The 17,853-nt window shown below is 43.1% G+C and overlaps 1 protein-coding gene across 1 annotated transcript in view; it reads right to left on the bottom strand.

The window, feature by feature from the left end:
* Positions 1–16,349, bottom strand: part of wdfy3 (WD repeat and FYVE domain containing 3) — a 68,909-nt gene extending 52,560 nt beyond the window's left edge. The window contains exons 1-10 of the mRNA XM_070903811.1: positions 16,155–16,349; positions 14,588–14,711; positions 12,563–12,672; positions 8,394–8,489; positions 8,259–8,324; positions 7,544–7,736; positions 7,049–7,235; positions 6,796–6,962; positions 2,608–3,087; positions 1,658–1,768 (exon numbers count right to left, since the gene is read on the bottom strand). Of these exons, the coding sequence (XP_070759912.1) occupies positions 1,658–1,768; positions 2,608–3,087; positions 6,796–6,962; positions 7,049–7,235; positions 7,544–7,736; positions 8,259–8,324; positions 8,394–8,489; positions 12,563–12,672; positions 14,588–14,711; positions 16,155–16,334 (1,714 nt within the window). The 5' untranslated portion in view covers positions 16,335–16,349. The remainder of the gene's footprint in view (positions 1–1,657; positions 1,769–2,607; positions 3,088–6,795; positions 6,963–7,048; positions 7,236–7,543; positions 7,737–8,258; positions 8,325–8,393; positions 8,490–12,562; positions 12,673–14,587; positions 14,712–16,154) is intronic.
* Positions 16,350–17,853: the final 1,504 nt, after the last annotated feature.

The raw sequence follows: 17,853 nt of genomic DNA, 5'->3' as shown, positions 1-17,853 counted from the left end.
CTCCTTTGGTTCTATTATAACTGTTGGGAATCCACGCTGACTACAGCTCTCGGTCCTCCAGACGGTCACACACAGATTTTCAGTGGCTTATTCCTTTAAAGCACAGCTGAACTCTTTCTGCTCCTCTGAATGTTTTCAGACTGATAAAGCTTTTGCTGCCAGGGTCCCTAAAGTGCAAAATCACCACTTATTACACTTTAGAGACTTGCTGTTAGGTAATGTGATTGATTTGATGACTTTTAATGTCATGTTACTTCGTTTGTTTTTAGAGCCTTTAATGGCATTTTGCAAGGTGACATTTCATTTTTATTTATTTATTTATTTACTAAGGTTAAACTTGGTGAGATAACAACGTGGTCTTGTGACACACGTACAACTGACTGTAGTAAGTGGCTGCGTTTCATCATGTGGACGTCGTTAAGCAATTTAAAATGTTATAATGATTAAAAGGACTTCAAAAATTGGTTGATGGAACCCAAATCTAAAATTCCTGTTTACTGTTTACTGATGGTGATCTGTTTCCTGGTGGAGCCTTGTGGCTCTGACCCTGAACTTTGAGGACTGCAGTCTTGTCTTTTTTGCGATGCACCGAATTTCTTTCTACTCACTGCAAGTCTCTCTAGATAAGACTGCCAGCTGAGAGCCTCGAGTGTAAAATGGAAATGTAATCAATGTGTCAGAGTGCAGTGCTACAAACATCACACACATCATCCTGTTTCTCTGACGAAAGCCACCGGCAATCATCAAGGTCGAAGAGAGCTCTGAGCTGTCGGTGTGCAGCCTGTTGGTAATCTTTGTGACTCATTACATTTCTACAGCTGACTGAGACACACACACACACACACACACACACACACACACACACAGTCAATAAGAGACTGTGTAATGTGGGCGGAGAGGGAGGTTTAAGGAAATGTAGTAAGATACTTTATTGATCCCTGGGGGAAGCTTTCCTCTCCACCTTCAAAGAGGTCAGAGGTCAACGCCCAGCAGCCCTGGAGATGGTAGACAGTAAGCGCTTTGCTCAAGGGCACTTCAGTAAGGTGGATACATGCAGACACAGATGGGCGATTGGACTTTTTTTGGCCGAATTAAATCACATGCAGTGATTTTAGAGCTTTGCGTCATCAGCATTCAAGGTCAAGCTTGACGCAAATAGTTAAGGCCAACAAAAAAAGTACAATTTGTGTGTCCTCAGTAGTTCTGAAGGCACCGGTAATGTGTGTCCTCCACTGATCCTGATCCTGCACAACATCCTGCAGAGCATAACACAAGTCACCTGCAGCTGCAAGGTGGCTTTTCAAGAGACATCACTTGAGTTCAGCTTAAATGCTTTGTAATCCTGTTTACTGCAGTTTTGGAGCTCAATGTGCCCCCACTGCTGTGGAAGATTTTGCCCAATCCAAAGACACAAAGGTGAGGACACATCCTGTAAGGTCAGGTTGGTCTCCTTTCTTGTTATTATTGATTGAATTAAGAAAAGAAAAAGTTCTACATATTATTATTATGTTGTGTCTCCTAACCCCATACTAATCTATCATCACATAATAAAAGAAATATCCAATATCCAATATAATAATAATATCCAATTCTATGTATGGCATAATGTGCATGTGCCTGAAAGTGTGTGTGTGTGTGTGTGTGTGTGTGTGTTTACCTGCATTAGTGTTGGTGGTGTTGGAGCCATGCAGGAGCACAGTCAGTGTCTCCATCACCAGCCAGGCCAACTGCTTCTGCTCCTCTGCTACTGTGTTGTTTTTACAGTCGGCTGAAGATGGAGGGGGAGAGGTTAGCATGAGACGACATCATGGCTGCATTTAATGCCCACAGTGAGCAAATAACACTATGATATAATAAAGGGCAATAACACAATAAAAAAAACTGAATTGAATTTTCCTACAATCTGTATTTGAAGACATTTTTGGCTCTAATGGGTTTATAATCTGCTTTTGATTCAGCTCAGTACATTTCAGGTCAGCCTGTAGTCTTGGACTTAACGCTGTGTGGCTCCAGTTTTGACTTGTCTTTTGTCGTGTGCTCAGTCATTACTGGATGCTGTTGATTTTGACTCCTTCGTATGTATTTACAGATCTATTAGAAGACGAACTTACTGGTGATTGGTGCACTTTTCCTTTGCACGACTCATTTTTTTTAAATAATTCCAACCTGTGTACACAATGTTCTCTAAAGAGCAACTTAACACCAGCTAAAACAACCCTGTATCTGCTGACCTTCAGTGGTTTCACTTCTCCCCTTTCTGCAGTGATGTGGAAGTGTACTCCAGGGTGTGTTAGTGTGTCACCATGACATCACTGTCATGGTGACAGTGGTGCTTTTCAGCCTGGTGTTAATTTTGACTCCCATTGAAAGCTTTGTGAATTGAGAACTATGAAGTAATAAGGATATTTTTTGCATTTAGCAAGAATTTACAACATTAAATTCCTATTGTGTGTTTGGTCAATTATCTCTATCATCTATTCTAGTTTCACTTTGGATCACTACATTCCCTTTGGGCTGCTGCTACTAAGGCAAGGGACTGTTAAAGTTCCTGTCCTGACTACAGCCCACTACAAGAGAAGTTGTTACAACATCAGAGAAGCACCTCACCTTGGTCATTATTGTGTGGTTGCTGCTGAGTGGCCGGGTCTTTGAGCAAGGCAGCGTACTTGTGCAGCAGGTTGACCAGCACCTCCAGCAGGCCGACCTCCCGCAGCACGTCGCTGAACACCGGGTCGTGCCTGGCCAGCTTCAGCAGCGTCCGGACGGCCGTGATGCTGCAGGCGTGCGACGTGCTCGATTTGAGCAGCACGCTGACGCTGAAGAGCTCTTTGCACGGCACGTAGTTGAGGCTGAAGACGACAAACTCCAGCAGCTCAAAGTACTTGGCCTGGGCCTCGGGGAGCTTGGCCACGCGGTCTGCAAACTGCGACAGGGTGTGCTGCGACTCCAGGATGAAGTAGTTGGCCGGCTCTGCTGCGTAGATGTTTCCGATGGCGTCCAGGAGCATGCAGGCCAGACGGCTTGTTTTAGCCCTCAGGAAGGCGTTCTGAAGCACCGAAAAGGCCTGGATATTACGCACTGTGTGGCCTGGAAGAACCGAGATGAAAAAGAAGAAGTGATTATAACTAAATATATATATGAATGAGTAATCAAAAGGTTAAATGAAATGAATTTGTGGCACTAATCTTATATATAAAAATAACTGCAAAGAAAAAAATTGGATCTAACCATGAGTTAAACAAAAAACTTGGACACAGGTTAACAGACTGAGGGGTGGAAACATCGCTCTGCTTTGCATCATGTATGCATTTAATGCAATAATGCAAATTATTAAGAATAAGATAAAAAAAGAGAGCAAACATTAACAGAGTGGACAGATGGAGGCTGACGACACATTTCTCAGACTCAGACCTACATATGACTCAGATGGTTTTAATCCAGCCATACAGAAAGTGACTTCTTGGGCTTGAAACCTCCCTGGCTAAACTGACGGCCGATATCTGAGACCACTCCTGATGTTACCTAAGAAGAGACCAAAATGCCTGGAAGGTGGATGAAACCTAAAGAGCAGTAACTGCAGGAGGAGTGACACTGAGAAAAACAATCTCATGCAAAAAGCACTATGGAGGGGAATCATCTTTTTACAGCTTTTCACAGTATTTAGTCCAGCACTTGCTGAAAGGAAACCCAAACCCCAGTTACGGACTTTAACCTGCAACAAACAAAAGGTTGCTCTAATTCGCTTTAATAGGGCAGCATCAGTAAGGCAGGAGGAAGTGTAGCACAAACCAGGAGTTGTGGGATAAATTATCTTTACATTACACACCTTAGTTGGATACACAATTAACAAATGTTTGATTGATTGACCAATAAAAGGCACGCTGGGCTGGGAGGCCCCCTCATAGAGAATTAGTTGAATAATGCAGGGTCTTGGTTAGCTAATATGTTTTTAGTCCATTAATCGATTTATACGATATTTTTTGTAATGAAGGACTCAATTCCTGTTTTTGTCATTAATAAAAAATGACAATCCCATCACTTCACACAAAGGAGTTATTATTAAGCAACAAATTGTTCCTTCAGATCTTTCTGAATGACTCCAAAGAAAAAAAATCTTATTTTTAGATCAAGTATTTTGGACCTTATCCTGAGATCTGTTACTTTAGACTGCTCCTTTCCATCTGACTCTATCACTCTACAGTCAACAAGACGGCTCCGGCTTGTAGTAAAGGCCTGCTCCTTCAACATAAGGCCTTATCTTCCTCATATATTTTGTTGTTTAATGATAAATGTTGGCAGTTTGATTTGTCAGCTTGGTATTTGAGCATTAAGCATTAAGGGAGAAAAATCCTTATTTGATGTCAAAATTCAGTTCTTTAGCTCAGTCCCATGTGTTTGGGGGGGGGGGGCTGTGACTCACACACGTCGTGGCAACACACACAAGAAGAGTGACACTGATGTGTGTTATCACACACAGCAAAACACACACAGCCGTTAACTGAATGTGGCGGGCTAATTAGGCATGTAAGCGGACCCTCACACCATGATGGCTTCTGGTAATGACTTTGCACACAGCTGGAGCTGTCATTATGTGGGTAAACACAAGTGTGTATACGTGAGAGTGTCTCTGTGTGTGTGTGTGTGTGTGTGTGTGTGTGTGTGTGTGTGTGTGTGTGTGGCCAAGCAGAGCTCAGCTGTGTTAGTGCCACAGTGTATGAGGTTAGAAAGCGGTCATCAGCCGTGGGGCGGAGGTGACACGACGTTACACTGTACAGCTACTAGAAGCGCTAAAACACATAGAAGCATTTCATCATGTTCCTAAAATGAAGAAGTCTTAATAGATACAAAGAAAGATTAACAGAGAAAAACCTCATATTTGTAATTTACATCAAATAAATGAGTCGGAAAGAAATGAAGGGATGAGTGAAAGTCGAGGTCTCATAATTTTCAAAAGTGATCCCTATAAGATAAATAGCTCATAATAATCAGAATTCCCTACAATGCACCCAAAATAAAGATGTTTATTTATTATTAGATGATGCAAGGTTACTTTTTTTCTCTGTATATTTCTGTGGGTAACATTGTTTTAGTACTGTATATTTGTTTGGGTCTATTTTCAGCTGCTGATTTAGACAAAAATGCAGCTCCAGTGTCGCATAATGGGCTTCTGCCATTCTGTATTCCCATTTGAAATGTAGTGTTTTAGATTTTGTGACAGCTCACAGTGTAGATATAGACGGGAAACGTAGGGAGAGAGCGAGGGGTATGACATGGAACGAAGGTCCCTGGCAGGAATCAAACCAGCGACATTATATGGTAATAAAACCAATTTCCTTTGTGTCAACAGGATCACAAGCACTCCCTTTTAAATTTCACTGCTTGATTACATGTTTTTATAGGGAAGCTTGAGTGCATTACAATTCTTTTACATGTAAGGTAGATCTGGCTGCCATATAAAGTTCAGCCCGTTTCTTCACTAACGAATGTAAAAAAGAAGAGGGGGATGCAAGACAGAAGGTCAAGGGGGACCGGTTCTTAGGCAGTAGAAGTAAACATGTGGCCCAAGACAATTCTTTGAACCACTAAAGCGTCTCTGGACTCCAAAGAGCCAATTTGTATGCAGGAGGCTTCAGGCATTCATCTCCAGCAGTGTGACAGGCAGCAGAGTTGCCATGGTGTCTGTCAACAGGTTAAGCTTACTGGGATCAGCCAAGCATCAAAGTCATTTCGGGGATTAAGATCTGACGGGGAGATACGGCGGCTGGGGTATACATGAAGACTTTTCCACAAGTAATTCCTCTCTTGTTTCAGGGCTTTGGGCACACCGACGTGGTGGGAGAGTGTGGATTTAAGAGGCGGGCATGTGATCCGAAAATCACTGGCTTGTATCCTTGACGGGCGAGAAAGAGAACATCTTCCCTCACTTAACATTTACTGTCAAAGCGTCCCTGAGTCCTCCTTTGGATGAAGACAATGGATGATGATTCTAGCAGAGGGAGGTGCTTTCACATTATTGATTTAATGAGTCTGGGGTTCTGTGTGTTGATTTGTTGCTCTGGGTGTCTTGTGTCCTCCTTTCACTTCTCTGATACATCCGGAGATGTTTCCAAAGGCAAATGTCACGAGAAAGACTACTCGAGTCAGTTTTGAAGGAATGACTGCTTGACAAGACAACTGACTAAACTGTGAGGTGTTTTGATTTTATACGGCGATTACTAATTTCTGTTTGGAAAAGCACACCTGAATCAAAATACATGTCATCAGCTTAAAGATGATATATTTAGTTTACTTAAAGTTGTGCGTGTCTCTGTCTGTTGTTAAGAAATAAAACTACACACATGCTAGCAGCTCCAGATGATGATGATGGACAAGAGCACAGCTGACTGAGCAGAGATGTTGCATGCAAGAAAAAGGCAAATCAGAAATGAAGAAGTGAGGTGACTTTCTTTTCTCGTAGGTTTGCCTTATGTTAATTTAATTAAGGACATTCCTCTCAGATCAGTCAGACAATTCTCTTACACATACTCTACACATAATAGGAAGTGGCTGCCACAGACAAAGATGACTTAATGTTTCATTTCATTATGTCTGGGACAAAATGTTTTCGACTAAAAGACACTAATCAAGGTCAGATACCTTTCAATCATCTTGTCATTGAGTGTTTTACCAGCTAATGATTTCTGTAAGCAAGGATTATTTGAATGTCAAGTGTATCAATAAAAGTCTACTTGGAAATAATGAAAGCCGCTGATGAATTTAAGGATTAACCAGCCACAGTTGCCATGATTAACAAACCTTTCCCAGAAGGCTGCGGGAGAACAAAGCCAGGCAGCAGGAAGGGCGCTCCGGTTGTCAGGCCGGCGGGTTTCAGCTCCGTCACCCCATATGTGGTCAGACAGGTGACCAGGTTGACCAGGTCCTTCAGTGCATCTTTGGATTCGTCCTCCTTGGCCTGTTCCAGTCTGGATACGGACAGAAAATGAATGTTCAAACAACACACTCATGGAACATGGCATGTTAGCTGTAGGACTGAAGCCCTAAGATGCACCTGAGCATGAGGTCGCAGAGGAAGGCGTAACCCTGGCACATTCGGAAATCGTCCAGCAGGGTCTGTGACACGTCACTGGAGTCCTTGAGGAAGCAGGACAGGCCGGCGAACATCTCCACAATCTCCAGCGGGGACAGATCATCAGACTGCTGCATGTTCTGAACACATGTGCCCAGGCATTCCTTCTCTGTAGATGGAGGGGTGGAGGCAGAGGGGTTAACAGGGAGGAAGGGATTTCTGAGGAATTTTGGTGGATTGATGTGTGACAGAATGTACGGAAATGAGATCTGTAGATTCAAGTTTACAGCTGTGAGTGACTACACTGCATTAGACTCCAGATGTTGGATGTGGTTTGGATGAATGGATCTTTAATGTATCTTGGGTAGGCTTGTAACTACATACACAGATTTCAGCCCTGTCTGACCACAATGAAACCATCCAGGATTCATGTTGAATAACTAATAGACTTTACATTTACAGTACATGTGTATATACCATGTATGTATTTGACCACGTTGACACTGAGACCGTGTCGGGAGATGGTGGTGAGCACCTCCCCCGCGCTCCTCCTCCAGGGCAGGTTGTGGGGGGGGCACCAGGAGGTGATGGCACTGAACAGCAGCTGGAGGTCGTCCTTTTGGGCCAGCTCCTCCGCCGGAGACACAAAGGTGCAGAGCTTCACCAGGATCTGCAAGAGGGGAAAGGACAGGAAATTGACTCCAGCCAAAGGCATCAGCCTGAAAATGAGCTGATAAAAGTGCTGCTGGAAGAAACAGCCGCTTGCACAGTCGAGTCTTTCATCATGCAGACAGAAGACTGTTTGTTACGAGTGCCTTTGTTACTGGCATTTTTAATATGTGAAAATACAAAACATTCAGGGGTTATAGTAAATGTAACACATATCAGGTAGAACTTCCCACCATGATTGCAGGAAAGGATCCGCCAATCCTTTTCTATCAGTGCACATATGGATTAAAAGTATCAAACTAAATCGATAACCATTTTATAAACTGCTGATGCAGAATTAAGTTTCTGCAGAATCAACAACAAATGACTGAGATTTGCATTTCCTCCAGGACTAAAATGGTTTTCTATGTCATGAAAAAGGCAGAAAGTCATCTCTATATCAATGTTTGTGTTCATAAGGGATGTATGTCCATAGATTATGTTATCTATTTTTGAAAATTACTTAATCCTGTTGTTTTTTTACCTGCACGAAGACTTTCTGGAGCAGCGCCCTGCGGTCAGCCAGGGGAAGCTCCTGCTGGGTGTGACCCTGGCCTGGGGTCTTCTCCTGGGTGGGTGGCGGCGGCGGCGGCGGCGGTGGCTGCGGGGTGGGGCCTACGGGGGCCTCGGCCATGTGAGGCAGGTCGAAGAACAGGTAGAGGCATTTGACCAGCGTGGAGGGTACAGACATGGTCGTCATGCAGTCCACCGTTTTCTGATGGGGGGGAGAGATGAAAGTGAAGGATGTTAAATCATAAATAAGAAATTAACCTCAGAAAAGGACCTAAAAGAACTTGGGGGCCAGAATAGTGATGAGATTTACACACAAGGATTTCTAAACCATCTGCTCAACGCAAGGTTTGCAGCATCCTGCAGTTTCATCACACGTATCACCCGAAGTATTTAATCGTTGCACAACAACATCTGCGGAGTGCATAAAGATGAAAATGCTTTTTGTACGTTTGATAAATGGGTATTTTTGTTTTGTTGTTACTGAAAAAATGTCAGGAGTAGAGTGGATGTGAGGGCTTTATGTGTGTGTTTATGGTGTGTGTAAGTGTGTGTCATCATGGCAAGGAAAAGGATTGGAGAAAGAGATGGGGTTTGTGCTCACTGAGGCGAATGATTCAGATAATCAAACGCTGCCTCCCACACACACACACACACACACACACACACACACACACACACACACACGTTTACTTAGACAATATATTATTATTATGTTTCATTAGTATGAAACGTGTCCCAGAAGGTAGCCTGAGTCAGAAACACACACAGAAAAGAAGCGCACCCTGACAAATTATCTCACTTTCTCTTTCACTTGCACACATGACAACCACCACACACACACACACACACACACACACACACACACACACACACACACACACACACACACACACAAACACACACACACACACACACACGCAAATTCAGTCCCTCAGCTGATGGATGGAGAGGAGGAGTGGGGGAGGGAGGAAAAACAGCACTGACAGTGGAGGCAGGTCTACACGAGAGTCTGTAGTTAATAGTGAGTCAGTATAATGGAAGACTGGAGACCTGTGGTACAGACAGCAAGTGAGGTAGACTGTGTGTGTGTGTGTGTGTGTGTGTGTGTGTGTGTGTGTGTGTGTGTGTGTGTGTGTGTGTGTTTACAGACAATGACATATTGGCCCTGCTGCAGCTTTAAGGTCAAGGTTACTGGGAACAGTCAATCAGAGAGAAAACCAGAGAGGCCAGGAGACTTTATTGGATGTGTGTGTGTGTGTGTGTGTGTGTGTGTGTGTGTGTGTGTGAGAGAGAGAGAGAAAGAGGGATGAGAAGAAAGACAGAAGGAAAAGAGAGAGAGAGTGACAGGAAAAGAGACACAAAGAGAGAGAAAGAGGGAACACGTCAAGAAGCACATCTTCGTGAGAGCGTTTCAAAGAGCGAGACGAGCACACTGGGAACGCAGAGCGTGAAGGGCATCCTGTAAAAGAAGAAGAAGACAGCGTGGAGCTGCAAACAAAAATATTGCTGTTTTATCATCTGAGGGAAGAAAGCAGGAGGTGAGGAGAAAAAGACGGAGAGAGGGACAGCATTAAAGAGACGGGGGTGACGTCAGGTTTATGGGAGGCCAGCTGCCAGGAGAGTCCTTTGTTTTACTGTCTGAGACATCAGAGGAAAGGAATACAAATCCATTAAAACCAGTCTCTCTCACACACACACACACACACACACACACACACACACACACACACACACACACACACACACACACACACACACACACACACACACACACACACACACACACACACACACGGCACTGTGAGCCCCTGCTCGATGGTAGGTCATCCTTCTTCCTGCCAGTTTGTGATTACTGATGTCAAACAGTTATGCAGCAGTATAATGACATCGACTATCAGAATGACACATGAGCAAGTTGGGCGATGTCCCATATGAGGACGTCCACAGTGAAGCATCGCAATGGACGATGACATCACATGTATGATATCAAACACTCATATGTATGTAGGCCTATGTTGTTTCCTCCCTATGGTGAATAAATGGTCTCACCATGCTTAAGCTACCTCATTAACGCAGATCATCTGATTCTAAAAGATATTTTAAACACTAGTCAAAGTGGCGTAACTGAAGAATATACCAGTGGATTAGTGATGGTGGCAAATCACCTAGAAAAGGCACCACTTCACCGGGCGGTAAATAGTGGGATAAAATAAGCTGGTTTTCCTTTAGGTCAAATCAGCTCCAAGGCGCTAAATGTCTTGAAACATTTCTCTTATTGTCTTTTTCTCGCAAAGCTTTCAGTAACGAGATTTTACTCGCCAAACGGAAAATCTACCCGCCGGCACTTGGCGGGTGTTAATTTTGGACCCAGTTTGTGTGTGGCTGACATGAGATTTGTTGGGAGCAAAGAAGCAAACTGGGTAGATGCACGAGCAGCAATAAGCGCTGTGTCCGAACACAGAGTGCCTACAGAAACAGCAGCAGAAAATCAAATTGATCTCAGTACTAACTGCATGGTTTGCTTGACAGGTGATCTCTGGGTAACACAGTGCAAAGGTCTCATCTTCTATCTTACATCACCTGCGATATATGGCAGCTGCAGCAGCAGATGGCACAAAACGGGGGGTCAACACCTGAGCGTCACCAGCTCAAACACTCAAGTTTTGAGCTTTGAAAATGAATAATGAGCCATGTATTTACGTGTATAATATGTTTGTTTTCATGTGTTGCTGTGAAGTTAAGTCTTGTGAAGGGTGCCTCATTTTATAACTACCATCAAGGCTGCTTAATGATACGCACTTAAAACACAAGAGCTCCGATAGAGTTGTTGAAATGCCTTTAAATGTCAAAGGGCCGCTGTTGTGTTAGATGTATGCATCTAAAGCAAAGGAAAGCTTTAGATGTATACATTCACACAGAGAAGAATCACTTCCCTGGTTCAGCAAGAATAAAAACGCAACAATGTGGAGTCTCTCTGGCCATAAAATACAGTCAATCTGCCTTCACTTAAAACTGACACGATCCTTAAAACCAAATGAAATGCACAAGTATGCATTTAGAAAAGGCTGATGGGACTATAAAGCTTAACCAGCCTCTAACAGAAAAGAAACTTAACTTCGGTGACGTGTGAGTGGTTTAAATGCTGAAGTGTCTTCTGTTTGCTGTGGGCACCAGGGAGGCCACTTCAGACAAGTGTGAATTAAAGCAAAAAGAGTATAAAAATAACCCTTGGTTTTATTCCCTGACAGTAGAGGATTCGCTCTGTGCATGTGTACAAGCTTGAATGTGTGTATTTGAATTGCTGTATACACAGTAAGCAGTGGCACTTTAATGTTCCCCCTTGAGGCATTTATTCTTCAACTTCTCTGCATTAGTCCTGCAGAGAACACTGTCTTGAACATAATGCAGCAGAAACAAACTAGTACTAACACAAGTATATCTCACTCTTTCTCTCAAGCTTCCACATTTATTTCTGCACAGATGGTAAAGTAAGTGTGGTAGCAGAGCTTGAGTTAACCTAAAGCAGAAGACTTCTCCAATGGATACTGTTAAAGTCAAAGTGAAAGCAGAGAGGATTTAAGTGGTTTTAAAACATGTTTGCAGAAGGAGAGAGGAAGCATTTGACTCGACAACAACAACAGTGAATTTCTGAAGTGCAGCGGAGCAGGAAAAGCAGCCAGCCGGTCAGCTGACAGCAGTGCTCCCCTCAAGACCTCCAGAGGAATGCAAGCCGAAAAGTTCAAAAGATGTCTGTTGGCCGTAGTGCAAGAGCAGAGGCTCAAAAAAAAACCAAACCTTAATGTCTAACCTTTAAACCAAGCTGCCATATTAAAATTCAGAATCATGTGGAGTAGTGTTGCATGGTGACCAGATGCTAGACATACAAATCCAATATTTGACTTGATCTCATTGCATACAATTATAAAAATATTGTATGCAACATATTTGTGTTTGGGGAGAATAAGCTGGGATGGGTCCGGTGGGGATTTTTACTTTGTACTCAAGAGCCTGTTTCTCAGCTCTTACAGAGGCTGATGCTATTTTCTGCTGTGAGATCAAAGAGGGGAGATGCAAATGGGTCAAAGAGAGACAGAATACAGAGAAACCTCTCTTGTTTCCTGCAATTTCATCTTACATCTGCACTCGCATGTATGAGGGAAATCCTCACAAACCAAAAACAACAAGGAACACAAACAGGAAAATGTAAAAACATACTTATTGTGTAAAGATAGAGCACTTGGTCATGCAGATGATGTATCGTGTTATTCTACCAACCTGTCCGGACGAGGCCAACAGGTTGATGGTGGTCAGAAGCATCCAGCCACGACTCGCCTCCTCACTCTGGTTCACCTCCAGGAACTGGACTATGGCTCGACTGGCTGCCTCTGTACCACCAAACACACACACAAATAAATACATACAGTTAACTCGATGGAAAGTGACAGCTCATTGTGGCAGGCAGATGGACTGCTGGAACAATGATCAGTTATGCAACGAATAAATCATCTTGGTGGATGTCACATTTGTGTTGTCTACACTCCACTTCTGCAAACAACAGAATTTGTACATTAAGATGTTATCAGCATATGTCGTAATGTGATGCATGATTTTCCAGATTATATCCTCTCTGAAAAGTTTATTCTCCTGCTTAATACACAGTGAAGGAACCAATTTCTTGCAGATGAATTAGAATAGTATATTCTGCTCTTCTGCTCTGTTTAATAATAATGGTATTTCTTTTTAAAAACGGGTGGCAAGGCAGATGTCCGTCTCACACGTGGCTCCTGTAGCTGTTGGACACAGAAACCATTAAATAAACAGGCTATCTATTGGCTCCAAGACCAGCATGCTTCACAGAGGACGTTTATCCGACTGTCCAGTTATGTATGAGATGATCCAATCTGTCTGGCTCATCATCTTTATTGGCTCTGATTGGCTTAGATTTATCAACCATTCTTGAGAACAACACCAGCGCTGTGTTCAAAAACACTCATTTACTACTCCCTGTACAACAGACGCTAGTTTAACAGTGAGCAGTGAATTGAGATTTCTGACATTTATTGATCACCGTCACTTTGCGTCATCACCACACAGTTAGAGAATGCAATGCATTCAAGTCTAGCTTGCTCACGCTTGATTTAGAGTGAATCAAAATCTGTTGTTTTGATTTGAGTGCTGCAAAGTCTGCGGAGAGCCTGAGTCAACTAGTGACGCAACCAGAGGCCTGGTGACCACCTGGACAAGTGTGTGTTTAGACTGCGGTGTTGCAAAATAAGAAAACAACACATCACATGTTCAGACAGAGACGAGGGAGAGATGATGAAGACGGGAAGCTGGAGACTTACAACCCTGTCTGTGTGTGCAGTGTTTCCCATACATCCTGGAAGGAGAGTCTTAACTGTTACAGTAAGTATTACAGCCGTTGAATGTTTACATTTTTCAAAATAAATGTCATGGCATCTTTTGGTTTCCCTGCTGTTCAAACCGAACCATGACTTTTGTGTACCATTCCACCTCTAGTGTTGGATGCCTAAAAAAGAACGCCTTGTCCTAGTTAATGTGTTATGAGTGTAGTTGGACTGGCTAGCTGGTAATGTTAGCCTAGCCACCCTGAAATGATGTATCGCTAAATTAACTAGCTAGCTAACATAACAGCTAACTAACATTAGGTCTCGCTGTGTTATTCATAAAGCTTTGTTTGACTAGTTTATTACTGAACCAGCCCATCACAACGCAGCGCCACCCACCACAAGTAAATTCTCAGCCAGTGGGAAACACTGGTGTGTGTGTGGGTGCATGCAAGCGTGTGAACGTCTGTCAGTCTGTTTAATGTCTTTCCTGTGGGGAAGCCACAGTCAAAGCTTTGAGGAGAGGCTGCTGGCTCACCTGTAGTGAAGACTAACCTTTCATGTCAGATTCAACACACACTGCACTGGTCCTTTGTACAAAAATATCTACTGGGTGAGAAACAGGTCATTTTAAATGTTACATGTTTAGTCAGGGATGTGGGAAAAGACAGACACTGTTCCGAATGGATGAAAACATCTATCTATGTTGATCATTTGCTGCGGCTTTAGAGCAAAACTTAATAAAGGAAGGAGTAAAGGAATCCCTTCCAACATCTAAGGCCGAAGGGAGAACAAGCACACCTCCAGAGAAGGGAACCAGTAGATCATCTTTGTGACAAGAAGCAAACCAGTAATGGGAAATAACTGATGCCAAGAAATGATAAACTGGTATTCAAAAATACTTCTTATTACATTTTCACCATTATAAATCTCAGAGTGTCAGAGGGCTCACCTGTGGACTTATTAGATGCTCTTCGTCTGATCTCGGTCACCATGAGTCGTGAGACCTGGGTGGTGAACTGCAGCAGGTCGGAGAACTTCTCCATCATGCTGCTGGGTGGAGCATTCCCAAACACCTAAAGAGACGGATCAGCTTAGGTTAAATCAGACCCCAAAAAATTAAAACTGAGGTAATAACAAACCAAAAACAAAGGCGTACAAATAAAGAGAAAATGAAACAAATTGGATATGAATTAAAGGCTGCAGTTCCTCACAATTACAGCTGTAATCACATCAAGCAGGGACACCGGACTCATTAAGGTGGAGGTACACTGGCTTACATCTCTCTGGGATTTTCCCGGCATGTCCTAATTTTACGACCACAAAGCTCACTGTGGTCTGAGCCTTTGGGGGAGCAGGGCAAAGATAAACTACACTTAATTCGACAACGACTCATCACGTATTTATTTATCCAGCAAATCTGATATGAAAGTAGGCGCGGAGCCTGGCGTCCCGCTGCACCGGGAGTACTCTACTTTTGAATTCTGACATGAATTATGCCACCAGTGACTGAATCACAGCCAGTGCTGGATAATTAGCTGACAAGTCAAGAGACCCTTGGTGCGGCACTTCAGTTTGACAAGAACACTCAACAGAGCTGCTTGCAGCGCCGGCTGCAAAACAAAGAGGCATGCTACTCCATCAGTGTAATATAAAGAAAATCATTTCACCGAGTCCTGCATTCTCTGCTTTGTTGGATAAACACTCATGCACACGTTTTAATACATTCATATATTCCTACTTGACATCCCATTCAGTCCCCTGCATTAAAGCATTTCATCTACCCTTTAGTTATTTATGCATTTTATGCTATGGCAATCAGTAGATTGTCATTTGTCCCATCTATTGATGATAGTCTCAGCTGTTTGTCAGTTCAATCCTTTTTTGATGCAGCCTGTGTATTACATATTTGTGGAGATCAGCCTTCAAGATTGAAGTCAGTGTCAATGCTAGAGGTTATGATGAAGTATGATTCCATATACAGCAGTTTGATCATTTACATGGTAGATGGCAGTAAATATGTGACCCGAAGCTGGACTGAAAACTGTGCTCTCTTCAGCTGAACTTCGGCCTCAATTCCATCAGATTTAACTGCAGGCTGCATCTGAATCCTGTCTCGTCAGGTGTGAATGGAAATGAGCTTTTAACCACAGGATTTTAATGCCAAATAGTTCCCAGGGGACATCTCATTTCAGTTTATAGCTATCCATCAATTAAGTCCATGATGTAAGAGGCACTGTGTGAGTTCATGGAGCACCAACTTATCTGTAACATCCAACGGAGTGCCTGGCGACAATTCATCTTTTTTAAAAACTACATGGACAACAAACACCGGGTTTGAATGCCAGCTTCACATATCACAGAACCCAAATGAAAGTTCCTTGAATGGGTCCTTAGGGAGAGTTGATGTCTGTTCTGTTCTATTCAGAATTGTAATTGATACGCTCCACATTCATCTGGCTGCGTTTGGACGCTGCCTCAGGGCCTCCAGGCCTCCCTCCACCCCTGGTGTGTCTTACCCTGTTAAATACGGGAAGCATCATATAGAGCTTCTCCTCCTGCTCCTTCTGGGTCATGTGGCGAGGAGGGTGGCACAGTTCGGAGAAGAGGCGTCGCAGGTGCATCAGGCCCAGCGCGTTGTCCTGGGGGCTGCACTCCTCCTGCCTCGGCCGCCCCATGATCCTCTTCACCATGTTCATCTTGAGCGGCTTTGTCAGGGCAAAGGCAGCCCTACAGATGGGAGAGAGGAGGTTTAAGATTATTATGTCTTAAAGCAACTCAATACGTAAACGTCCTGTGGGGCTGAGTATCGAACCTTTACTTTATGAATACTTTTTTGGTACCGACTAAACGTCCACAGCATTGAGTATCAAAACAGTCAAATACCAAAAAGTTCATAGTTAGTTCTTCTTGAATCAGAGTCTCTGGTTTAAATCCTAATTTTGCCCATTTCTGACAGTATTTAGGTTCAATTATTGTACAGCCAATCGTCTTTAGATAACATTGAACATTTGAGAGGTTTTTCTTGTTTTGTACAAAACTTTCATATTTCTTAAATCATCAGCATCGTTCTGGTGTCTGTGCCAAAACTTAGGTATCATATCAGCACTATTATGGTAAAATAAAGAGATCTACATTAACAGCACCGTAAAGCCGTTTGGATTTCAAACAATGCTGGGTCAGACTTGTACTTGTTTTCATAAAACGTACCAGCTTGCTGCCTCACTGGCCCGCTATTAAAGCCAAAGAACTGTTCAAGTTGACAGATCTGACACATCGTAGTGTACAGCCGTGTTTCTTTAGGCTAGTTACTTTGACCTGTATTCATTTCATATGTTTTCTTTGTAGCGTGGTTGATATATTAAGCCGTTATTTCCACACATCTATTTCTTTTCAGACTATCTTTAAGATGGTTGCTAGGAGACTCCACAGAACTGCAAAGCCTACATACAATTCAGACAAACATCCACTGATAAAGACAGAATCAACGGCCTGGAACCTGCGCGACAAAGTTGCTCATCAATCTCAAATACAAGTTCCCTTCTCAGCAAGCGCGCCGACACTCTGTACCTTGCTCAAGGGCACACCGACAGTGGTGGTTGAAGGAGAGAAAAGCATTTCTCATTTATTTCCCCCACATGATAGAGTATGAGCCTCCGGAGAGACATGACATTATAGAAAGGAAAAATATATATAGTGTTGTTTTGCTAAATGAGATATGTAAAGACCTCTCTACCTCTTTCCTCAGCTTGTTTCCCTTCCTGCACTTCTCCATCATACATAATCACTATCGAGTTACTGGTACATGTTGCTTCATCATAATGACTCTGACCCTTTGACTCTTTCATACTGTAAAGGTGGAGATTTAGCAGCTGCAAGCTTGTCCTACTTTTGAAATCATGTGCTGCTCCAAAGCATCAGATTTCCTTATGTGTACATTACTGAATTGTACAAGACATTTGCTCAAACACTTCCTTTCCTTTCACATCTGACCATCAGGTACATATACAAACGTCGGGCCAAGGTTACATCAACTTGTAGACCTACGCTGAGGTGAACTGCAGCTAAAAAGCACTGACAGTTGAGTTCCTGTGCTCTCAGAGAGTCAGCCAGCACCATGGACGGTTGAGAGACATGACAGTCTACCATGTAGTCCCTCTTTTCCCAGTGGAGGAAGTGAACTCCTCACAGTGGAAGACTCTCACTTTAGTCATTGAC

Source organism: Enoplosus armatus, chromosome 4 (assembly GCF_043641665.1).
Source record: "Enoplosus armatus isolate fEnoArm2 chromosome 4, fEnoArm2.hap1, whole genome shotgun sequence".
NCBI lineage: Eukaryota > Metazoa > Chordata > Actinopteri > Centrarchiformes > Enoplosidae > Enoplosus > Enoplosus armatus.
Note: the sequence above shows the minus strand (reverse complement) of the source record. Positions and strands in the feature narration are given on the sequence as shown.